The following is a 26846-nucleotide window of genomic DNA, read 5'->3' on the forward strand; positions in this document are numbered from 1 at the left end:
TCTCACCCGGTCAAATTTGGGTGTTTCCTGCAGTCAAACCTACTTTACGCAGACGATTTAGACCTCGCACGTAGAACTAAGCTCATGCTACAGAGTTTATTGAACGAAACCCTTGTATATTCGGAAAATAATGGGCTAGCCATTAATAGAAAAAAAAAACATTAACACTGCAAGGCAAAACTGAAAAGACGAACACACACCTTGCGCTTGGGTGCCGAAAGAATCAAAATGGTAAAAAGCTTCAAGTAACTCAGTGTACACTTTAAAAGGGAAAATAAAGTTCTAATGACCACTGGAGGAAATCAGGAAGAAGGGCAATGCCTTGGCCTTCGGTCTGAGGTCTCTTTATAACAAGCTAAACGGCCAAAACCTTACCCCTATCTTGCATTTAGCCCAAGCCAAGACCCTTCCCACTCCGACATATGGCAGCGAGGTGCTCAGGGGGAGGGTTAGCGCCACTTTGGAAATAATGATCCTTAAAATATATAGGTAAATTTCCACCTACCTAGGAATACATCGCCTGCACAAATAAGTTTGGAATTTGTCATTCCCAAACTGTCAGTGGCTCGGAAGGCAGCATTTGTGTCCTGTTGTCGCAAGCTCCAGAAGGATCCCTGAGTAGCCACCTATTGCAGAAACTGGATTCTAGGTCGAGTTCCTTGGCACAAGTCTATCTAAACCAGGCCCTGACTTCACTCGGCTTAACAGACACTTGGGTTTTAAATCTTGGCCACCGGGAACTCAAGAAACTGACCAAATCCAGTGTACAGCTGTTATCTATGCTTGAGGACTAAGATAAACTGTCTACACGCAGCCATGAGTGGATGGCACTTCAAAATTACACCAGGCCAAAATCCCAGGGCTACCTAGGGAAAACCTACGGTAACAGGATAAAAGTACAATTTCTTATGTACAAGCTGGGCTCACTACCATTATTAAAGCACCTCCCCCCATGGAGAATAAGGCCAGGGCAAGACTTATGCCGGTTATGCATGCAAGAACCAGAGAACATTGTTCACGTCTTATGCCTGTGCCAGTATGGGGGAAATCAATGTAAGCTTTTGTGTAGGAAGTAGAGAAATAGGGGCATGATGTCTTGCAGGGAGGATGTGCTGGCTTGCTTCGACCCTCACGGATATCAGCTTGAACTGTGCTATGATCAAATTCCTACAAAGATTTGAAAAGAGAACTGCGAGTACTGCGGCTGCAGCAGCTGCGGAGAAGCAGGATCCACGGAGAAGTCATTATAGGAGCACGTAACACCCTCAAACTCGTAATCTCCCTCTGTAACAGTCAACTCAAAAGCCGGATACTCGAAAGAGGGACCAATCGTACCTGATTTTAATCTTTTTCTTACAAATGTTGTAAGACATTTTTCTTACAAAAGTGGAGGAGTGTGGCTCACTGATTAGAGCGGCAGACCCTGATGCAGAGGTCTGGCCCGGGACCAGGGTTCAATTCCCGACGCGGCAGCGTACTGAGCCCAAAATGTCCACGGACTCGATAATTCTCGCCTCGGTGCCTATTCTAATCATGGGGTCCCACGCTGCAACTCTGGGCAATAGTTGCTTAATCTCCACTACGGCGGCCCACCCGCTGCGGGATGCCTGGCTTTCACCCTGGGGTACCCAGTAGGGGTTATCTCACAGGGAAAAAGCCAGGACGGGTTCCCAAGGCAAGCGCCTTGATGCCTTCGGGTGATACGTGCGCTATATAAGTCGCAATACATTTACATTTACATTACATGTTAGGAAAATGAATTTTATGAACTGATAACGCACATTTTATCATTTTTATGGCCTATAATGCACGATTCGGTGTAGATCTTTTATTAACTGCTAAAGTAACAAATAATCCTTTTAAAATGGGTTTTAATTTACCATACTGTTAAGAAACGGTCTGCATATTGCTTTGCACAGGTGCTTTTACATGCATTACATTGCAAAGGTTTTTATTTATCATGCAGTAAAGATTTACTTACTTACCTATGAGCATGTCACCTCATCTCACCCTATAAGTCAGAGATTTGTGAATACACTATCTACACACAGTTTACTACCTGTTCTACCATCCATGAGATTGCCCTTATTACAAGACCTGACAACCCTGACATACTATTCTAAGGGCGAAGGCAAATGGCCACGTCACTCAGTGGCTAAATTCTGCATACTATACCACTGCAACAACAAAATTGCTCCCACAAACGACAAACGGATCGCTGTGCTTTTTCGACTGGCCTCATATAAGAGGTTAATATAGAAGGTACAAAACTAAGGCCCTCATTAATAAGACGTGGGCACGTCTGCTTGATAGTTAACGAAACCTGTAACACCTCATACTGCAACTGCTTCCACTGCAATCTTGCATGGTGCCTATAGACACTGCCACTAAAGATATACTTAACCCGTCATGCCACTGAAAAATAAGACGAATACGATTGTGGTAGAATGATTCCTTGTAGCTTTTTGAGGATTATTTCTATTTTCAGAAAAATATCCCCTGAGACATGAATAGTCTACTTACTCCCTACCTACTAGCCCCAGTATCTCTACTTCCTGTACTGCTCTTCGTTTCCCGGTTTATAATCGGTTTATAGCTGCAAAACTTTAGTGAATGTAATTCTCTATTGATCATGCATGTCATATGCTCTGTATTGATTTTCACCCTCTAACATTTTCCTTTTCATCACTGTCATTATATCATCTTTAAAGCAAAACCAAAGGGGATGATGGACGGAGTGTTGAACATTGCAAGCACTCACCCCCGGTCAACTGATCTGAGTTTAATCTATCATCATTCTTTAGCTCACTCCGCCACCCCAGTTCAGACATGGTTATATGCAAATCAGTCTGACCCTGTTCCTCATGGGAACAGTCCAGCCCAAACGGCCAAGCCATGTCTTCCCTGGACTGGAAACAAGTATCCTGGGACTGGTTTCGGGCTCACAGCCCTCATCAGCCAGGCTATCTTGACTCCAGTGGCAAAGTGAGCAAGTGACCCACGTCTGGGCATACCCTGCTAACTTAGGGCGAACAAAGCAAAACCAAAGGGGATGAAGTACGGAGTGTTGAACATTGCAAGCACACGCCCCCAGTCAACTGATCTGGGTTTAATCCATCATCATTCTTTAGCTCACTCCGCCACCCCTGTTTAGACATATGCAAATCAGTCTGACACTGTGCCTCATGGGAACAGTCCAGCCCGTCAAGCTATCCGGGCTGAAAGCCCGAAACCGTTCCTAGGATGCTTGTTTTCAGTCCAGGCAGGACCTGGCATGGCAGTTCGGGCTGGACTGTTCCCATTGGGCGCAGGGTCAAGACTGATTTGCATATGGCTGGGTCCAAACTGGAATGGCATGGTGAGCCAAAAAACAATGGATTTTGGCCCAGATCTATGTACTGGGGTGTATGTATGACATTGTTCTGCATTTTGTCTATCAATTGTTCTTTCTGCATTATATCATCTTTGCCAGCTGAAGTGTGAACAATACCATATATTACGTCCTTGATTGCGAGCTCTGTAAAAATATGTGTACGCAGAAAACATTCACTAAAATATTTTTATTTTTTTAAGTAGTGACGTAATGACAATACTGAATACTGCTAGGACGTACGTAAACTTGGACAAACTTGCTAAAAATGGGGCACATGTTCATCTATAAGAACTGGCAATGTTTATCTGCATGGGCACATAACAGGTGTCTTCCTTGGGTGTACCAAGCAGGATGGGACCCAAAGACAGACTGAAGACGACGGGGAATCAAGCACTATTTGCCCAGAGTGTCCTTCCATGGTTTGGGTATTCCAGTGTTTTCTAACAATGCTGGAGTTTTAATTTTTCAGCAAACAGAGTTGAAAGGGTATGTAGCGAATGAGTCAGAGGACAATGGGTAATAGACCATCTAAAGTAGCTCGTAAATATTTGGACTGCAGGATATAGGTGTCCCAGGATTTACAACCAATGCAGGAGTTTATATTCAAGAGAGCTATCTTTGGTTAGCATGGGCATGAGAAAAATATAATCCCAAGAACTGGCTGATGCTCTAATTTTAACACCCCGGACACCCTGGGGGAATAGGGAATAGGCAATGCTCACAATAAATACCATGTGGAAGAGGCATATTATAGCCCACCAGGAAGGTGCCTTTTAGGAACCTCGAAGATATGTAGAGCCATGTTTAAGACACTTATGGAAATCGGATGCAGATCATGGCATTTCTTCACTGTGTATATGCTCAGCATCTGACACAGAACATCTCATATGTAGAGGTGGCATGAACAACTTAAATCTTATTTGTAGAGCCTAAAGGTAAGATAATGAGCTTGGAGCCTAATCCTTAAAATAAATCCATTAAATAAAACTTCCCTGTCAAATAAAATATTTTTAGATCTGGATGTTAAAGAACGGAATAGCAAGAGTAGAGTAATGAAGAGGCTTAACATGCTGGAATAACAAATAGCAGCCATGTTAATTTATGGCTGGCCAAATTAAAGGTAATGTTCTTGAAAAAAAATAAAGTGATGAACTATACAACTGTGGAAATGCTCCACTTGTCAGGAGTGTCTCTAGATGTACTCTTCTCCTAAATAAAAATTATCTGGAATTCACCAATCTTAGAATTACGCTCTTCTTTTTAAAATTTTGATTAAACAAAAGTACAGAAAGATAACGGGAACTGTAGTAGGGAAGGCTCTCAGACAGCACATCACTATCCCTGTGAGGGAAAGGTTAGTGAATCCTTGATAAATGTGATACTGATCTTAGTAAGGAAGGAACATACATTTTATATAAGGGAATACATTGTTCCGAACTATCTAATTCATTGGAAATTGAGATAGCTTTGCCTGACTCACAGTAGTTGTCACAGGCCCGGCGGTTCTATTTCTTCAAAGAGAAGTAGACAGCCTGAGTGCAGGGCCAAGTTGAGGGAATTTGGCAATCTCAAGTGGTTCCAACCAAGACACGGGCACAGAGGATCACAGGCCTTCCCCACAATTCAATGCCAAACACGTGGAAATCAATCATTCAGCAGGAGGTATGGGGTCTCAAAAGCCCTCACACTTTGCTCGGTGCTGTACAGCTGCTGTTCTGCGTTAAACAGGACAACGGGGTCAAGGAGAAGAGGAAGCAGGAAATTTGCACTTTGCCTGTTTCCTGCCCACATGAGGAAGAGAGTAAATTAAGTTTGGATAAAGTAGAAGTTTGTGGTGGTCACTTATTGCAGTATTTGTTCTACCTGGGGTCGGATGACACCCAAAGAATCATAGCAAACCCAGACATGTCTAAAAGTTAAGTGCCAGGCGACCTGCAAGCACCAGACTTTGGATGAAATTACACAATTTCCCCACATTTCTGTGGGAGGAAAGTCTCCGAGTCTGAGGGGAATATCAAATGTCCTCTCATCAGCATGCCCAAAAAAAAATGCTTTACCTCACTTGTTTGGACCTATCGCCAAAAAACACAGAGGAAACATCGAGATATTTGCTCCTAATTTATACAGATTATTGGGTTGTAGGCAGCTGCACTTTTTGGACCTGTAGCCAGACAGCATACATGGAAACCTCCAACCCAGGCTATCTGAAAACTAGGTAAATCGGAAAATCTTGGGGAGTTATGGCTTGCTTTGTCCCAACACACATTTTTGTACTCCAAATGCTTAGTAAGCACAAACACTTTGTCAAACAACATAATTCCAACTTTTGAAGGGGGGGGGGGGTCAGGGGTGGCCACAGTATTTTGGCCTGAGGTCAGTGACAGCCAGGGAACTCACCCAACCCTGGGCACTTCTGAGAATTACATACCCAGAAGAATGCAGTGTGGAATGGCTTGATCTGAAACTAGCACATACTACGAACACTTGTTCTGAGTTATTCAGTTGTCCCTCAGCATCCATGCATAAATATTGTACCGATATCAAAACTAGAGACCCACTCCTGAATAATCTAAGGCAAGGATACTCTCCACAGCCAAGTGGGGGACATTCATGCTCCAACAGATGTCCTACTACCCCCTGATTTGTATGGCTGGTACTTACTCATCTGTTGGAGAAGTCTTATCATCGGATTGAATAAACCTGTGATAATGTCCAACTGTATTCCTGAGTTGTAATTCTCCTAAGTGCTCTACAATGAAGTTTAATTCCTCTAAAGAGGTTGACCATCAAGCCATTTAGGGTTCTCTCTCACTCATCTATCAGCCACTTGAGCGTATTGTGGTCAATATGGATTACTAACTTGGTACTGAACAAATCCGGCCTGAATTGTCCAAGAAACCAACTCTATTGCAAAGTATCCCATTTCAGTGCAGACCAGTTATGTCACTTAGGAAGTAGTCCAGGAGTGATGCAGGCAATCACATTTTCTGTTATTTCTCATTGAGCTGGGCGACAACTGCCCCCACACCCTGGTCGGAAAAATCTGTCAACACAATGAAATTTGACTGTAGTCAAGGATATTCAAGTCAGGAGCATTGCACAATGCAGCCTTCAGGACAATGAATGCTTTTTAACACTTCAGTCTAAATCACTTTCTGAAGCTTTCTCTTGGAGGTTAGGACGGTTAGGACGGTTGAGGCCATGGGCCACTGCTGTCCATAACTACTCACAAATACATCTAACATGTGAGGCCTAGAAAACCTGTGTGGGGAACTGCCAATCCAACACAACCAGAACTTTGGTTTACAAGGGACAATCTTTCAGTTGAAATTAATTAAAACCTACCCCCCATTTGTCGAATCTCTCTGTAAGCATACAAGAGACCTGGCAAGAACAGGCCATGCTTCCTTCTGAGGGGCTTAGTCACAGTCCACATTATTCTCTTTAGGTTCATTAAACTATGTCATCAGAAAACAGGTCTGCGGGTTGGACGCAGTGGAGAAAGGTTTCCTCTGCCACCCCCCACATCTCTCGTATGAGATGAAATGTGGATCAATAATATTTTGGAGGAAACTTGCAGTTCACGCTGCTCTCCGGTAAGTGTTGTCCATTCTTCATCATGTACATCATCCACATACAAACAAGATCCAAAATAGGTTTTGGTGGCCCAACAGTCAATAATAGCATACTCTTTGAATGTACACCCTGCTACACATATACATGATATGTACATGAACAAATGGATGAAGCAAATCTGAAAGGGGTGAATTTGGGTTCCCTGGCACTCACTTAATTGGTATATATTAACAAGTAACGGGGTGCACAAAAATGGTGGGATGCCCACTTAACTTCCACAAACAGAACCCAAGGGTTCTACATAAACTTTCATACAGCCTTATGGCACTAGCAATGGTATATAATTTTAGTCTTCAATCGTTGTTTTCGGTCTCAAACGTTATGAGTCCTGTACTCCAATTAGCCATGAATGCTTTATTCCAATTAACTAACATGTGTTTCGTCGTAATCAGGACTAAAGATACCAACAAAATATTACAATCACAATCTGATATCATGACCTAAATAACGTATACCATGTAAAACATCACCTCTTGAATTCCAAAGGGACATCCTGATTAGATGTACATGCAGTGAGCATTGTGTGAAACCAAACAAACTTCCCATTTTCATCTCACTATTATATGATACCACACAATTTGCTATTTTTAACAATTGTTTCAAATTGTGAAGAGACTTTACAGGAATATATATTGAAACAAAAATCCATTGTGAACTTCTGATGCCAAACTCAATGTGATAGAAGTGCCACCAAAATTCTCTTGACAACTATCAACTCGCCTGACATCACACGGTCTACTCTAGTTTATGTCACCAAGAAACCGCTTGCACCTGTCCAATAGCAAAAGGCCTGTTCTTCAATTACCTAAAAATCTATACAGGCTGCATGCTACATTTGTACAGCAGAAACGATTCTTCTCTCGTAACCTAATGCAATCCTACAAAGCATTACCCTATCAGCTATTCTGTCCTGCACAATAAAACACTTGCCCATATTACCCAAACTCCCATTTGACCAATGTCCCAAATAAGGTCAGTGTCGGCTCCTTGTCACAAATTACAATATGCTGAGTATCACAGCGCTTAAAGTGTAAAGTAGTAGATCTATTTAGGATCAGAGCAATTCCATGGACTGGGACGCACCAAATAAAATCACAATCTCCTTTAACGACAATGCGACAGTTCACATAGTTTCGTGCAGGCGCCATATTGAAATGCCTTTTTACAGTCAAACTATTGAAACCAAAGGAAGGACTAAATGGTAAACTGAGTCATTACTGGCGTAATTGTTGATGCCATATTAAAGTATCCCAAACTGATGTCTAACAACAACATGCACTGTAAATTTCATGTAACCAATCATAATGTTATAGAAAACCGCATTCCTTGCATGAACCAACTTAAAGTTCCCTATTAACCATTCAAATACTTATTACCTTACAATCCCTAAATAACCCCATTTAGTGCAAAAGGTCACCAGGCACTGTACCCGACTCGTGACTAGAAGTCAAAACCTACGTCACCCAGAGTCAAATTCACATAGATTAATCTTCTTGTACATAAGTTGCCCTGCATTGTGCATAAATCGGAATTATAAACTTCAAATCAGCCTCACCCAGTATCTATTCACTCTGTTACGTAATCTAATAAATATCTGGAGTCGGATGCATGCAGGGCACTGAATACAGTGTTTCAGGTCACCGGGCACCTGTACATGAAGCACAGAAATTAACATTGGCATCTCAAGTGATAGGCGAAACCACCAACTAGTGGCTGGTGTATCCTACCGGTCAGTGCCAGTTTGTGTTTTCAAGGTGAATCCTGTATCTCCTCTATATTGTCAGGGCTCACAGCTGTGTTTCGGTCTCCCACAGGAAAACAGTGGTTCAGGATCGGATTGGATTCAGGTTGGACTATGTTAACATTCTTTATCTTGGACTGCCCGAAAATTTCCTTACCAGTCTTCAGGTGGTCCAAAACGCCGCAGCCCGGGCGATACTTCTACTTGGCCCGAGAACCCGGATGTCTTCCCACCTTAAATCTCTTCACTGGCTCCCGATCCGCAAGTGGATCTTTTTCAAAGCCCTTGTTCTGGCCTTCAAGGCACTTCATGATACTGGAGCCCCTTATCTCAGGAAGAGAGTCCAATTCTACCTTCCACAGCGCTCTCTAAGAACTGCATCCCTGTCGCTGGCACGGACCCCTGTGTTCCGCCGATCTCGAGTAGGAGGTCAATCCTATCAGGTGCAAGTCTCCAAATTGTGGAACTGTATGCCGCCAACTTTAAGACAGATGCAAGATCTTCTCCCTTTTAGGAAGTCTCTGAAAACTTTGCTGTTCCAGCAATAGCCTCTGCGTTGTCGCTCTCACTTTAGCAGCCATACATAACTAGTGCCGGGGCACTCTACCGAGTTGCTGCGCGCTCTACAAATACCCTTATAACATAACATAACATATCTAGTTTAGCCAGCCACATATGATTTACCTCTATATTAATGCAAGTCAATGTAAATCTAGTTGTGGGTTCCATAATAATCTTCAATATTTTTTTATATTTATAGCCCATAAAAATTATAGACTAAGGAACAATAAATACCACGACCTTGTGATGCGGTGGTTTACAAAGTATACACATATTATACATGTTCCACATAAAATGAATCCCCAAAAATACTGCAGCTCATGATCAATGATAAGACCCTTTTTAACTGCCTGTAGTCACATGATCCATACCGCATCTTTGTGCCTTAGACATAATTCTCTGTTACCCCCTGTGGGGTGCCTGATCACGTAATCTATTCTAAAGAATGTAAAATTACTATCTTGTGTCTGTGCTGTGCATTCCATGGCATGAATAGCAATTGGGCACCGTACACCATTCATTTTCACTGCCCTCATATGTTCACCAGCTCTCTCCATTAGGCTTCTGATCATACTACCCACTTCTACGTGTTCACATTTACAAACAATACTGTAAACAACAAACTTGGTGCTGTAGTTAGTATTAGATTTTATGTCATATTCCAGGTCACCATTCCTGTATTTCTTGGTTTTATCTAGTGCCAACTATACATTCCACAATATCCACATTTATAAAAACCTAGAGTGTGTTCTGTCATCCAATTCTCACTCTGCTTGTGTTTGGGATTACCAGGGCTTTGCAGATTGCCGACAAGGGAGGAAACATTGTGGTCCCTATACCTGACTGCGGTTCATGCCATGAAATGTACAAGCAAAGACACAACATAGAAATGTTAAATTCTTTGGAATAAATCACAGGATCAGGGACCCCAGTGGGGGGAACAAAGAATTATGTCTACGGCACAGAGAAGTTAGTCAGGAGTATACTGATTTACTCGAATATGGATATTCACTGGAAGAAGACTGTTATTATACACTCACTCAACAGTATTGCAAGTGGAAACTGGCCCTCGGAACATTTTTATTCTTGCATGAATTTCTTTTGCCACCACCTACATATTTTTGTTCAGAGCCCTGATGAAGGTGACAAGATGAAAACAGTCTTTTCTCACCGAAACGTGTCGTTGCAATTGAGTGTTTATGTAACTGATAAGAATATATTACAGATGTTACATGTTTGTATTGTCATGTACTCCCTATATTACCAATAAAGGATGATCTGCACGTGTAGATAACAAACTGTAGGATTGGTGGCAGACTAACTCTGAGCACCCACAACGAGTATGTTTGCCTGTTTGCATTAGCCAGCTTACAGTGCCACTAGAATTTCCTCTTATCGGGGAGAGAATAGTTTCTGGCAACCTTAGATCATGACAACCCTGATCCCCCGGGGTCGTGGAAACAATGTACTACCTTTCGCTGAGCCACTGGTGCTCACTTATTCGGTCTCAGAGAGTTACACAGAAGAAACAGTTGGGCGTGTTACAATAAGCATTTATTGCACAGTTGTTCTTCTAGTGTATCATATATATGTGCTGTAACAACAGTTAGACAGTAGCAGATATATGTGATCAGCAGCACAGTGAATATAAAAGGATAGTTCAGTTTTGCAAAAGCGATGAACACGTACATGGATATAAAATGCATGATAAAAGAAAGCGCGTAGTCCTATGATGCCTATCTAGATGTACCTAAGTGCATCTAGCATGTGAGTAGGCGTGAAGCCAAGAATCCTTCTAGGTTTTAGTCTAACCCCATTACCTGAAGTGAGAGAGTGTGGGACCCCGTCCAGGTCTCGAGGTTGACACCCCGCAAGGGATGTGTTAGACCACTGTCAGCTGGAGCGTCTGCATGCAGGAGCCTCAGCGTCGCTGGTCAGTGTGTCGGCCTGAAAGTCTTGGTTCCCTCTAACTAATACTAGCAAAGGTGCTGTATGTATACAGAGAAGTATCTAGGGTACCTTTGTTCCTTGTTTCTTGTATTAGCCATAGTTGGGTTTGAGGACGACGTATGGGAGGAACCTTGTACGTAGATATTATGCAGGTAGATGTAGCCCCAGCCTGGTTTCCAAGAACCCTTATGAATATTCATTCATACTGTGCCAGCCTAATGATGAAGTCATAGAACACTATTGTTCGGGGAAAACCCTCCTTCTGCGCCCAGGACTAGAACTAGGTAAAGGTTCAATCCTAAAAGGCTTGCTGCTGTGTAGTGTAGGGGAGGTAATGTAGGGGAAGGGGTATGATATTACCTGGGCCTATATTAGGGTACCTATATGAAACATAACACCCACTCCTCTTCTGAATAGTCGAAAATAATAAAATGCAAGCAAACTATTTTCTTTACTAGGTAGCAGTGCATAAAATTAGCAGTGAGCCTGGTAAAAAACATTTCTCTTAATATCATTTTTAAAAACAGTTTAAGAGGAGAATTTTTTTTGGAAAGTCAGTATTGGAGTTCTCACTAAAGCAAAAGTCCTAGTTGAGTTTGTTTATATACGTCGACCCACGAGAACCGCTAGAAGGCCATGCTTTTCTAGCAAGAGTGTCAATTTTTAGGAACTGTTCCAAATTTAGTCAAGTTTTGAAAGGAAAAGGAAAATCCGAATTCTTTCCTAGCACACGATGAGCCAATTACAGATTAAGTGTCCTGGCTGGGAGATGCAACATCGTCGTTGCCTTCTGCTGCTGGGGACGGTCCCTGTAACAACTCACAGAGGTCATCAATGGAACACAGATGATACTCAGAACTGACAAAAGCTGGTGCAGTGGAAGCTGGTGCTGTAGTCGTTACCTGGATGCTAGTGGTAGTGCTTGTGAAGGAGCTGATGCTCAACCCAGTTGTAGCAAAAGGCACCTGCGGGTTCTCGAGGAACGCAGCCATCAGTATAGGAATACACAGGGGACATTGCCAAACATGAGACCTCAAGGGTTCCAGCCTGGTATTCAAGTCCGGAGGCGTGTCCGATGCAAGCGTCAGATAGAGATCCAACACGCATTCTTCTACACAAAACAAGCATCGAAGAACAGGTAAGATGCAGTCCATCCAGACCGGTCTAAATGATAAGGGCCAAGAGGCGCTTAGTTCCCGTAGGAGAGGTGTGCCCAGATGTTGTACCATGCGTTCATGGTATTTCTGCTCCAGGAGCGCTTTTGCCATCTCGTTGGTGATTGGGCCGTCCATTGCATACCAAATACATGACCATCAGGAGTCCAACTAATGAGAGCAGGATCAGAGGTAGACCTCCAAAAATGCTTCCAAATATGCTTCCAAATACGGAGTGTATAACATTGGGAATAATTCTGAGGAATGTCTGAAAGGTGCTTAGAAATCCTGACCCTATGGTCTTAAATAGGTGTACAATACCACTCATATCAGATATATTAAAGATGCGACTCACCATTTCTGCGAAATGAAAGGGGCAGTTTGTACGTATAAGTGCCTGTATCTCAGTCAAGGTCCTTGCGTTTTGAAGATCAAAGGTCTCTCGAGCAGAGGTTAAGGGTACGGTTTGCTGTAAAAGCATGGTAGCTTGAATACCGGAGCAATCACGGCCGCTGGAGTCCCTTTCATGTGGCAAGACAAATTCGCTACCGAACCATTACATGCTCCGTGCAGTGAAATGTCCTGGCACATGAGAGAACCGCTTAAAGCGTTCTTGTACTTTGTGCCGCTTAGAAACACTTCTCGATCCCCACTCCGGCATCGAAATCTGTATGGCAATTCCCAGGACTCCTTAATGTGTTTGCCTGCCTGTCATTGCTCAAGTCAACATTGAAACTGAAAAGTAGTGACCAGTAGAGTTATATGGCCATGGATTAGACATTCTGTTGATGGTGACTCCGCCGCTGTAAATAGTAGTCTATCCTGTTTTTCAATACACAGCAGTGTATATTTAGCTCCAGTTTCTTTGTGGTGGTCACGGGGCAGGCTTGGGAGCGGTGGTGGTGTTGGAAGGGGAAATGGACGCAGTGGTGGTCCGTCCAGGGTGGCTGGGTGGTGTGGCTGAACCAGATGTTTGTTCCTCCCGTGAAGATAGGATCCAGAGTGTGTCCAGCTCTGTGAGTGGGTGTGTTGACCAGCTGCTTCAGTCCGTGGTTGGCAAGGCTGTCGAGGAGAGTGATGGAGTGGGGGTCGGTGTGGTTGTCGAGGTGGAAATTCAAGTCCCTGAGGAGGATGTAGTTATTGGAGGTGATTGCATGGGGTGCGGCAAGCTCGGCGATGGTGGTTGTGGACTGGGTGTGAGGGCCCAGTGGTCACTAGATGAGAATCCTGCGTAGCGTGGTCCTGGGGCTGGTGTGGATCTGGAAGTGGAGATTTTCTGTGTCGGAGTGGGGGTCACTGGTGCTGGATGTGGAGAGTCGGAGGGGGGTGCGATGGCGGGTCCTCCTCCTGGGTGGTGGGAGCGGTCTTTTCTTTGGACTTTGTAGCCGGCAGGGATGGCAGTGGCGATGTCGGGGGCAGAGGTGGCGTTGGTCCAGGTTTCCGTGAAGAAGGCGAGATCAGGCGAGAGGGTGTCGATCAGGTCCCAGATCTCTATGGCGTGTTGGTGCAGGGAGTGCACATTGAGGAGGACGCAGGTCAGGGTGTTGGTGGTTCGTGCGCCAGGCGGGCCTTCCTTGGTGGCGGGAGTATTGTCGATGGTGAAGAATCTGTGGCAGGCTATGCACGAGAACTCTCCCTGGGTGGTGTTCAGTGCAGTTCTTATGCAGCCGTTGCGTCTTCCGGGGTTGAGTGCATTGAGGGTTGTAGAATCTTAGCAGTGTGTCCTGAGGGAACCAGGGTTCCTGGCGCTGGTCACGTCCTGGTAGAGGAAGTGCTTGCCTTAGGCGCGCCTTTGGCACGACCGTGCAGCGGTCTGCATTATGTAGGGGAGGGGAGGGACGCTCAGCGTGGAGGCGGCAAAACGGGTGCTGGGAGAGGGGAAGGGTCGGGTGAGCAGTGGCAGGAAGCAAGGGCTGGGGACAGCGAGAGGGGGCAAGATGTAACGGAGTCAATAATAGCAACAGTAACTCAGGAAAACAGAATAAAAGCAGGCATGCGCAATTATAATAATTACAATCACCAAAACAAAGAACAGTAATTTGACAGCAGATGACTCGAACTCACAAAGCAGGGTGCCCATAGGCAGAAGCGGATCGCAGGAGCTGTCGGGGAGAGTGTAGACCTGTGACCGAAGTCAAGGTCAATGTCTTATTGCTGTATATATAGAGGATTAGTGAATCGATGTAATGTCAATATGGGAGTCCAAGTATTGTTTTTCGAGAGTAGAATGAATGGTTTTGAATTAGTGTGGTTGGTTGTATTTGGTGTATGGGTATGTTTTATTAGAATTTCATTGTATGACTGGTGAGCTCGTTATAAATCTATGCTGATGTATTTTTCTAAAATTGTCATGGTGTATTGATGGCTAGGTCTGAATTTTGTGTGACATTCATAAAAAGATCATAAAACAAATATCTATGACTCAATAAAATATTTTTGGACTAGGTCTGACTCATGAAAGTGATATATTTAATTTTAAATAATTGAGTTATACATGTATAAAAAAGAAATGTGAAGAAGCACTGTTTTCCTTGCTTATTGAATCAGCTTACCATTTAATCCTTCCTTTGATTTCCATAGTTTGACTATAAAAAGGCATTTCAATATGGCACCTGCACGGAACACCGTGAACCACTGCGTGCTTACTACGGGAGATTGTGATTTTATTTGGTGATTCTCTTTGGTGAGTCCCAGGCTATGGAATTGCTCTGATCCTAAATGTATATACTACTTCACACGTTAAGGGCTGTGATACTTAGTATATTGTAATTTGTTGTAGGGAGCAGGCACTTACCCAATTTGGGGACATTGGTGTTGATGACATACCGCACGAGGACGGTGCGTGAATACCTTAGGTGAGTTAAATAGGGGATTATAATATGGGCTCAAGATGTACTGAGTCGGATAAAATAGTTGCTTTGATATTGTTTTGCAGGAACATATTGTCTGCAGGGAGAAGAATTGTATCAACTTATTGCACCAGGATTGTGTGTGAATACGTCGGGTGAGTCAAATGGGCGTTTTGGTAATATTGGCTAGTGATTTATTGTGTAGGACAGAATAGCTAATTTGGTAATGCTTTGCAGGATTGCAATAGGTTCGAGAGAAGAATCGTATCTGCAGGGCAAATCGTAGCATGCCGCCTGTATAGCTATTCAGGTAACTGAAGTACGGGCCTTTTGTTATTAGACACGTGCATGCGGTTTCTTGGTGACATGAACTGAAGTAGACCTTGTGATGTCGAGCGAGTTGGTAGTTGAGAGAATTTTGGTGGCACTTGTACCACATTGAGTTTGGCAATTGTTAAAAATAGCAGATTGCTTGGTATAATGTAATAATGAGATGAAAATGGGCAATTGCCCTCCTAAGTATGAGTTGGTTTCACACAATCCTCACTGCGTGTGCATTTAATCAGGATATCACTTTGGAAGGTGGTGTTTTACATGGTGGTATACATTATTTAGGTCATGATATCAGATTGTGAATGTAATTTTTTTTGCTATCTTTAGCCCTGATGAATTCACGATTATGACGAAACACATGTTGGCTAATTGGAATAAAGCATTCATGGCTAAATGGAATAAAGCATTCATAATGTTCAAGACCGAATACAATATTTGAAGACAGAATTATTGTGCCATAAGGCTGTATAAAAGTAGATAGATGAAGTGAGTTGAGCAGTTGCAGGGATTGGCAGGCTATTGATGATAAGTGGGGATTCAGGCGAGTACCAGCCTGCTATATCCTCCCCTGGGTGTTGCTCCCGTGAGGCTCTGTCAACCTTCCCCTCCCCTTTTTCACAGTAGAAGGGAGTAGTGAGGAGGAAGCATCAGCCGGGGGGTACACACACACATACACATACGTTTTAAATTCCAATGTTCAGCAGCAAAGATAAGTGACTAGGAGTAGCACACTTGGAGAGAAGGTTGATATGTACCCTCTGTCTGATAGTATTAATAGCAGAATCTACCTGGGGTTGTTCACCCCACAGTACACAAGGGAAGGCCATTTTTTGTAGGTAAGGCTATTTTACCAGCCAGCAGGCAATTCTAGCTGTGCAGGCACATGGAAAAAAAAAGTCAGTCATATTACCATAATTAGTTGCGGTCACAACTGTTAATCCTCCACAGCCCAGTAAGCTGAAGGTAGGTAGCCGCCAGGGTGACCATCGAGTAACGCCTCTGGGTCACAAACTTTGTCTTAGTGGCCCTCATCGTACATTTATGATTGTGGCACACATGGAGGTAAATAAGAAAAAGAAAACAGAGACTCCTACTTGGGTAACTCAGGATAGTGGCAGGCTTGCTCCAGAGGGACCCTGGTGTTACAAAATGTACCACTCAAAACAGCAGAATTTCCCCCTTCTAATTGTATCTGTCCCATATAAATAGTGCTTGAGGCCTTCCAACCACATTGAAAGCAGCTGTAACTTTTCTGGCTTTTATTTCAGTGTTACTTTCAATGAATTCAGGACTCATGGCGTACTGATCACCACTGAAAAGAAGCATTTGCAAAGTCAATAGATTTTACCTTTGCAACCTACTGGCTTAGTAAAGCTTCATCATTAAAGAATTTTTTAAAAAGCCTTTGCTGTGGCTAGGCATGTAATTTTGTAGCGCACACACCACACATCTACAAAAAGTCACACCCTCTTTTTCTTTTTTAGTTACTGATCCAAGTTGGGTGGGTAACTAAAAAGGTAAAAAAAACATGTGACTGTTTTGTTTGTTTTTAAAGTAAATGGGGGAGCAATACAGTGGCGGAAGCAACATGAGGCTCGAGGGGGGGGCGATAGCAACATGGGGCTAAATTGGTGGCAGAAGCAACACAGGCTTGGGCATGGGTAGGAAAGGAGCAAACAGGAAAGAGAGAGCAATGTTGACCTGTCGGAAAGAAGCACATGGGCGAGAGAGGTAAAATCGAACACGTCGGAGGAGGGGAGAGAATAACTCAAAGGAGACAGCTGAAAAATGCAAGCACTCTTGTTGAGTACCTAAGCAAAATTAGGAACAGTAGTGTTTGGAAAATTAGCAGTGGAAGGGCACAAGTAATGCATTCATGCTCAAGTGGAGGGGCAGACACAAGAAGAAGTAAGGCCCACACAAGCTGATTCAGAAGAAGCAAGCCAATGAGAGTCACAATAAAGCAAACCAATGATTAGCAATAGGCCGAAAACATGTTACGCAACTGACCACGAATGTGCGATCTAGTAGGCGAGACCGAATGAAAAATCTCGAACTGCTAAGGAAATTCCTCCTTTGTAGCCAGACATCACATCCTGAAGGGGGAATTCCTTTGGTTAGCGCACCAGATGGATTCCCAGCAACATGTGCCATGGAATGCACTCTAGTGGTAATGCGGACTGATGTTCTCAAAACTCTGAGTGGCTGAGAAGGGAAGAAGGCCTTAGATCCACAATTATATTTCTCCTAGCCAAACAAAGAAAATCTGGCATAGGGATGAGATGGTGCAGATTTCAGCAAAAGGCGACATTTACCCTCACGCATAATAACTGAAGGCAAATAGAGAGGAGGAGGAGGCTGGAGTCAAGCCAAGACAGTTTCTTTCTACTACTGGCTTAACTTCCCCACAAAGAAGAGGCTTTTCTCTACTGCTGCCTGCACCGGTAGCATGGTTGGCAGAAGAAAACTAAAGAAGAGCTGCAAGAGGAGTCGGAGAACAGAGAACCAGCTTCTCTGTTTTCTCGCTTACCCCCATTCCCCTTTTGCTAGGTCTACTGCTAACCCACATATCCTTCTCATTTGTGGTTAGCTTTGGAATCAAAAGGTGAGGAAGCATTCTTCACATTATGTTTAGGGGTGCAAAGTTAATTCTTTCTTTTAGCTGAGCCCAATAAATCATCTTGTATTGATGGCCACTGTGGCTCTTCCTTCACGGGTAACGCTTAAAACCACCCTAAATCTTAAGCCATCAGGAAACATTTGTTTTACTGAAATCATAGGATATGATGGATAACTGAGCAGAAAACAGGTCTCCAATCTTATCTAGAGTCAATTTAAATTGTTGTACATTTAAATAGGCCTATCTATCAGAGTTAGTGAGAATGGCGATCATAGGTGGCCATCATTAAAAGATTTGTCCTTGATCTGTAGCTTTGCTTGACGTTGCACAGTAACAGGGTACAAAGTTCCATTCAGGGTTTGCATGGCAGAGTCCTGGTCGGGGACAGTCAGTAATACAAGCCTCCTCTTTTGCTACGTCCCTTCCTAGGATTTTGTGGCTAAAATAGAAAGTTTAATGTATACACAATATGTTCAAACAAATGCACAACTTTCAAATTGCATGTAATTATTTATCTACTCTGCAGTCAACATCAGTGGAGTGGTATCAGAAAGGTATAGCAAATCTTGTAGAAAAATATGACTTTGCATAGCATATTCGTACTCACCATCATATTTTGCCAAGAGGGCCTGTACGTCAGCATATGCTTGTAGTTCCAGGAGTGCTTCAAGTAGATTTTCATGGATATTCAGCATACTAATCAAAGGAAACTCTTTCATAAGCTGCAAGGTAAAACACAAGAATGAATGTAAACACTGTCATCGAAAAACTTATTAACTTATATTAACAAGGAGGGAGAAAACACAGCCAGTGCTTAGTTCCAGGAAGCAATACTCTCAAATCAGGTCTTCTATAAGCAAATGTTTTCTTTTCATCTTGGTGAAGTATTATAGGACCACAAAGAGGCAGGGTAGTTATTCAGTTGGTCACTTTCAAAAGAGTTTCTCTATAATATTTGCATTTTTTCGAGGTATAATTCAATTTGAACATCTGAGGAAGACCTTTTCTTTTACCAAATGAATTGAAGATCCAGATTTGTGCTGTAACAAAAAACACAATTTCACCATCCTTAGTGTGGTGATGTCAAGCTTTGTTACAAGGATGAAATGCCATCACATCCCATTCATACTGTCAGTCTGTCAGTCAGAATAACTTTATTTCACCGACATCATGAAGGCATAAAAGTATACTACATGTATAAAAGGATAAAAGATAAAAACATTCCACATCCTTACAGGTCGATAATTGTTAAAATACAATAGCTATACAATTGCAGAACATATGATAAAAATTCATACTTGATTAAGTTCATATTACAATTAATTGGATAAACAGATTGAACGTCTCTTTTTTTAGAGCAGTTAAAAGAAAGGATGCCACGGAGGAACAGTTAAATGGGTCAGACAATAGCTGTAAATAGTAAAAGGCCATACGACATTGTCTAAAATCCATTTTTCGCAAAATGGGGATGATAAACCTTTTCCCATCATTATGGTAATGTTTACAAAAAAGCAAAAAATGCATATCATTCTGTATTGACTGATTACCACAAGTACAGAGTGGGTAATCGGCAGCAACATAAACATTACCAGGGATACCCAACATTAGAGGAATATAGTTTAGACGGAATCTCAACAGGATGTACCTGTGCTGTAGATTAGTTACAAAACTTAGGTACGTTGATTTTTTTCCATTTGTGAGATACTCGGTACAGTTAGATATATTTTAACTGTTGACAACTTGGCGTTTAAGATCTACCTTCCAATCTGCATATTAGATAATAGCTGGGCTTTCAGATTGTTGTTAGAAATAAAACAGCAGCTTATAGGATCTAAAAAAAAGGTGATGTAGCCCGTTTGCTTTTAGAGTAGATTCAACATATCGTAACCAGGTTATGTTACTCACCCCATCAAGTTTCAGGACATCACTTATAATATCTCTTGTCAGTGAGAGGGTCTCCTTTCGCCATATTGAGTGCCACAGTAATATTGGCGCCAAAGAGATTTTATCAGAAATGTAGGGGGCTGTCATTTCCATATGGCATTTAAAATTGGCACAAGACTTCAGTAATGAGAGTAACTTTTTAAAAAAATTAACTTCAATTGATTGGAGTTTTGTACATTCTCTGACTCCCCAGATGGCCACTCCATAAGTGGCAGCAGACACCGTCTTTGCTTCATACACTGTTTTTAAAACAGCCAGAGGTTTTAGACTGTTTTTTTTAATAAACTTTGTTACAAGGATGAAATGCCATCACATCCCATTCATACTGTCATCAGTGGGGCTAACGGAAGCGAAGTAACCCTACTGGCTTGACAACTCAGCTTTGCTATCAAAAAATTACATCCGAAAAGAACCCCGACTCGTCACTCAGATTCTTTGCATCATATTTACATTCTGTACAGAAAGCAAACTTGTTTGTTTTGTATACTGGCTCAGGTAGCACGATTTCAGCTCGAGCGAGCAGCACAAGCGCAATGCTCTAGTACGAACGCACAGCACGGGCACAAACACAGACAAATACACACAATTCGCACATCCGGAATGTCCATCACATTAGCACAATACTGAAAAGGTGAAAAAAGCAAATCAGCACAAAACCAGGCATGTGTATCACCATCTGTGTTACCAACTCCGGAGGGACCAGTATTGGTGCTTACATGGGACCCCCAGGTATGTGTCTCTGCATATATGTGAATGAGCGCACACCTAGGAGAAGGTTGTTCTAGCCTTACACAACCGCGATATCAGATGTATTTGCAGTTTTTTTTTTTAAATCTCAGGAAGGACTGCATCTGTGCAGTGCCACACAAACTATGCTATACAAGGCATTGCAGGCAGGCATAATGGCAGCGCCAAGGTCCTAAAAAGTGCCAAATTGCAACAAATAGCAAAAATAGACCTAGCTGCTAGTAGAAAGGGAGTGAGCAACTAGCAAAATATTATTCAGCTTGGCACACTGAAAATATTTATCCAAGGTGAGACATTTAGCGTTGGCAAAGGGAACAAGTCTGGCTCATACGTGCTAACGCATGCAAATAGCATCTGGTGCATGCCTCCATTTGTGTGTTTACACACTAAACCCAGACCTACTCGCTTTATCAATACTTGTTCTTATGAACTGTTGTAAATGGAGAAAATAATTATTTCTTACATGTGAAAAACAAAAATATACCAAGCAAAACAAACTTCAGTACTTCCTAAGGTATACTGTTTAAGTACCTGCCATAATGAAAATGCTACTTGCCCTGCATGCATCTGTTTATAGCATGTAGGGCGGGCTGTAGCTGCATATGTTCTGCATACTAATACCATCTAGTGTTGGGCTTGAACATTTGCAAGTTGTTTGTCTTCAAAGAACTCTTTTCAGTCACAAGGTACAATGTTACTCCTCCCTTGGCTGGCATTGCGTATGGGCACTAACTCCATATTAGACTGTTTTTCATACAGCATGTGAGAGTAGCGCAAACTGGGTATGGTGCATGTGCATTACAAAATGCACTTAAAGAAACAGAAGAGATCTGTGTCAGAGGGAAGTCTAGGAATTTGGGAATGCAGTAGTGGTCAAATCTCATCCATTTTGCTTCAACACATGCACGTGCGGCTGGTCTGGAAGACTCTCGTAAGATGTCCATGCATTCTTGTGGGAGACGTAGGTAACCTCACTGTAGGTCCTCAGGTGCAGAGTCAATATATTAAGCTGCTTGGGGTATGGAAGTTTGACCTGGGCATGGCTCCTGGTGAGAAGGTCTGGGCTGTTAGACAGCTTCTCACATAGACTGATAGACACCTTCGAGGAGTGGATACCAGCGCTGTTTGGCTCAAGTGAGAGCTACGTGGATGAGAGTTTGAGAATTCTTCTCCGACTACTGCTACACAAAGGAAAGGTTCGGGAGAGGCAGAAAAGCAGTAAGTGGATGAGTTAACGGTGTGCCCAATCACAAGTGGTTTGAGCTAACAAGGAAAGGGGAAAAAGTGAGTGTTACTCCTACTTTTGTAGGTAGTACTTGGTGATCAAGTTGTCAGTCCTGACTAGGACCACTTTGCCTCGAATGAGTGGAAAGGATATTTTGAGGCAAGATCGATTGCTAAAAGCTCCATATAGTTGATGTGGTGGCCTTGCTGATGCCCGGCCCACACTCCTTGTCCTGTGGTTAGACTGAGATTTGTCCCCAGCCGGTTTAAGAAGCGTCCATGCTACTGGTGACTTGTGAGTTGAAGTCTACAAATGGTCTGCTCGGCAGCAGGTTGATGCTGTCCACCACTGCAGATAGCAATGTACACTGGTATTTACCAACAGTAGATGCTCCATTTGACCCGCCGCTTGTGACCATTGTGCAGAGAGGCGCTGTTGTAGCGGGTGCATGTGTAGCCAGGTCTGCTGCTGCTGCCTCTGGAGTAGGTAGGCTCAGGGGAGGTGGTTCTGGAACTGGCCCTGTACTGGTGCCTCCAAAATCAGCCTCTCGAGGGCGAAGTCTGGGGGGACTCATGGCTTTGGCGATGTTGATATGTTTCTTTATTTCTGCAGCAGCTGGTCAATCTGTGGACCAAATATTCACCCACAATGTGGAGCTATGAAATTGCCGAAATATTAGGACTGTGAACATGGAAGACAACTTTGGTTTAAGCTATACTAAAAGTGACATTAATGAGATCTTATCTGCACAACTATTATTACAGAATGCAGATCTAACCCAAACACTGGCACAAACAGACGACTGGGATACCTTGACAGAATCAAAGAGAGAACAAATAAGAACAGCCATTCATGGAGTAATCATGACAGAATACTTGAGATCTAAAACAGCACCAAGAGGTCTATGGGTAAATAATGCTCCACAAATCTTTCTGCATGACTTGGTATTTAGAAGGGACTGGTCATCCATATCGTGGAAGTGTACACTTGATTACTTAGTTTTAATAGTTAAGACCGCGAAGAGATTATCAGATGACATACTCGAGAAAATTCAAGCTTCCGAAGTATAACTGAAGAAAGTTGTACACATTACAGTCTATAAGAAAAGACTAGAAGAAATCAATAAAGAAATGAATGAAACAAAAGAGTTCATAATGCAAAACAAATTACAAAAACTAGGAAAAGACCTGAAACGCTTCAGTCAGGAGAGAATGCATCCCTATTCTAAAGAAGAATATACAGCTCCAAAACAAGGGTCAGATAATGAATCAGGCGGATGGAATTCTTCCGAAGGCTCAGAAGGTAGTGGGGATGACCAAACAACCAAAAGAGGCAGATACAACTATCGCAATCAACGTACACGGAGGGCAAATAGATGGAACCGACCAAATTTCAGCGGACACCACATGCCGTTTTTTCAGCCATACATGCCACATTATCCAGGCTGGATGAATCCTTATAATCAAGGCATGCCTCCGATGCCACACATGATGGGACAACAGGCGCTACGATTGGACGGTATACAACAACAACAGCCTTTTTTAGGCAGAGGCCAAAACCAGCAGAGAGGCCGCAGAAGAAACATAACTTGGCAAGACCAACAACGGAATATAATGACACGCAGCATGTCGAAGGAGAAACCAGGGACCAGCACAACGAGTCACTGATAGTGAACTTAACAGATTTGACCTTATCTGAAGATCAGATTCGAGTCCTGAACAAAGGATTGGGATTTGTCCCGACACTAGACACTTTCAGAATCAAATGTGAACTAGCGGAGTTCTGTAGAAAACTTAAACTCAAAGCTTACTTTGGAGGTATCAAGTCACCAAGTGAAGAGAGTGATACAAACCTGAGAAGAAAATCCACATTCAACCCTCCGAACAGCATGGTACCGATAGAAATCCAAGCCTTTGAACAGGCAATAATGAAAGAAACAGATGACTTAAGAACTAGCCACAAGAAAAGCTTTCAAAACATCACGAAGAAAGAACGACATGCCCTGGATACCTTACAGAAAAATGACAATGTAATCATAAAACCGGCAGACAAAGGGGGAGGAATCGTGATTTTAAATAAAGAAGGCTACAACCAACAATGCCTGGCCCTCCTCTCCGATACCAAGTTTTATGAAAAAAACTTAATTGATCCAACCACAAGGCTACAGAATACCATAAAGATAATGGTACATGAAGCAGAAACAAATTTGTGGATAACGAAACATGAAGCTGATTACTTGGTGCCAAAGGAACCAGTAATACAATTTTTCTATTCGCTTCTGAAGACACATAAAAATAGATTGCCTCCACCAGGACGCCCAATAGTATCGGGAATAGGTTCAATTCTTGAACCTTTGTCAAAGTTTGCATAACAGTTCCTAAAACCTTTAGTACAAAAAACACTCACATACTTAAAAGATACGAGAGATCTACTAAATCATCTGAAGGATATGAGTTTCGATGAGGAAACAATGCTACTAGTGGGACTAGATGTAGAGCCCCTCTACACCAGCCTTCCTCAAAAAGAAACACTGCAAACATTGGAAAATATCCAAGATATAAGAGTGGCACTATCGGACACCACGTCATTTCGCCCTAGAATGCTGTCGAATAGCCTTGACCGAGAACTTTTTTTAATACAACGGTACCCTATTTATGCAACGCCATGGAACATCTATGGGTAGTGCATTTGCCCCTTCGGTAGCTGGATTGTATGTAAGCAACTTTGAGTCTCAACATGTCCTTCACAAAGAAAATTGTGAACAAAAACTGGAGAATTCTAACATCTGGAAAGTTGAATTGGCCGAAACCCAGATTCGCCAATAAAAGAACGAGGAACATAAAAGATATGCTAGTACATACACGACCACGAGAACAACATAAGGCCAAAATGACAAGGAGTATAGATATGGCTGCGATTACAGGACATTACCCATGTGGAACCTGCTTGGTCTGCAAATTAACAACAGTCTCCAAAACACTCAAGTTAACAGAAACTGTACAAGCTGAACGAATAATGATAGGTAGAACTTTTGTTGCGACCTACGTTAATACAAACAAATAAGCCTTAGGGATACAATGAATAATTAAAGGTATAAGTCCTTCCTTTGTATCTATAACCGCGATCTGAGGTCAATAACAATGAATATGAATATTATACCTAAGATACACGGGTGTAAAATATGGCACCGACTAGGTCATTTACAATAGCAAGCATTCTACAGAACACTTGCATATTCCATTTGGCCCGTCTATTATTTCTATGACCTGAGATTCAGGGGAGAGAATAACCTCTTAGTCTGTCAACAATGTCCATGACCGTAGATTGAAGTAAAAGAGCAAGCAGGAAGTCGAGGTCACTTCCGGGGGTAGAGCCAGCACAAGGAGGCGAGATGCTAGCAGCGGGTAAGATTCACTCGTCGGGAACAAATATTATGACTTTGAAATGTAGTTATATTTAGTAATAGCTGTTGTTTCATCTATCACAGCTCTGGAATAACTTCCCACCCAGCCCCGAGGAAGCGCGCTTAAAAAGCCCCTGAGGTAAATCGGAACTCTTACGATTCTGCGGTTTTTATTCACGATCGCAGTAGCCGGTAACGCCCCAAAAAATAGAGAAGGACAGGATATAGCACCAAATCCATAACTTTCTTGGAGGGAAACGGTACATTTTGATTAATGTGTATGCAGTTTGAATCATCATATATGTTCACCAGATGTATAACTAAGATGATTTAGATCACTCGAGCAATAGTTACCATGCAGTAAAATAAACCGAAGTTGCCCTGACATTTTATCACATCCCAGATAAACGATAGGCGAACGGTAGCCTATATGAACATTGCTTAATTGAAGCCGACATGTATGTGTGTTGTATGAGTATGTATATTTTATGTTTGTGTTTCAAAAATTATAGGTGCAACATAACCTTAACAAGAAACACAGTGGCATCAAGAAAGTCCACTATTGTAGCTGCACAATCGTGTGAGTACAACTGTTTATGTCCTGATGTATTTGCTTGCTTACTCACCCTTGAGGCGGAAGCCGGGGGTTCTTTGCGCTCCCTTGCGCGCTGTTTATTTTGTACCAATAATTACATCCTCCTCTAAGGCAGATTTCAGCAAATACTTAGCGCCGAGATGCCCACGGGCCTTCGTTGCGCTTAATAAGTGTTTAAATAAAAAAAAATGAATGCCCCATAGACCCGGCTGGGCACAGTGGGGCAGAAACATGTCGTCCTAATTGAATATAGGGTATAGTGGATCCAGTCACACTTTCCAATTATATACCAAACAGAGAATTTTTTAATAACTTCCCACATCCACGCCCTAATTAAAGTTTTCCCTTTTTTAGGATGTGGTAATGTTTTTTAAACTTTTTTCCCACTTCATGTGTAAGTGAGATTGACCATCTATCACTGGACACTACTGCGTTCTCTAGTGGTTGCCTCAGGCTTGAGGCTTGCATACAACACAAATAAAACCTATGATGATGAAATGATGCATATATGAGGCCGGAGAACCAAGATATACCGCCACCGTTTCCATTAATGCGTGTATGAGGGTTTTAAAGTGAAACCCTGACAACGCAGTTACAAGCTGTCCATCCCCCCCCCTTATTTGATTTATTGTGCTACTATAACGAGGAAATTGAATGGACACAGAATATTCCTCCTCCCTTCTACTTGATTCTGAGTGAGCTATGAGATGTGCCT

The 26846-nt window shown here is 42.6% G+C and overlaps 1 protein-coding gene across 4 annotated transcripts in view; it reads right to left on the minus strand.

The window, feature by feature from the left end:
• The window catches only part of ST7L (suppression of tumorigenicity 7 like), a 1501068-nt gene that overhangs the window by 996447 nt on the left and 477775 nt on the right, over nucleotides 1-26846 (minus strand). For all 4 annotated transcript variants that reach the window (XR_013594902.1, XM_078644468.1, XM_078644466.1 and 1 more), the window contains exon 9: nucleotides 18825-18939. Coding sequence is in view for 3 of the 4 variants with exons in the window: in XM_078644468.1 (XP_078500594.1) it covers nucleotides 18825-18939 (115 nt within the window). In the remaining variant the exon portion in view is untranslated. The remainder of the gene's footprint in view (nucleotides 1-18824; nucleotides 18940-26846) is intronic.

This window comes from Lissotriton helveticus, chromosome 5_1 (genome assembly GCF_964261635.1).
Source record: "Lissotriton helveticus chromosome 5_1, aLisHel1.1, whole genome shotgun sequence".
Lineage (NCBI taxonomy): Eukaryota > Metazoa > Chordata > Amphibia > Caudata > Salamandridae > Lissotriton > Lissotriton helveticus.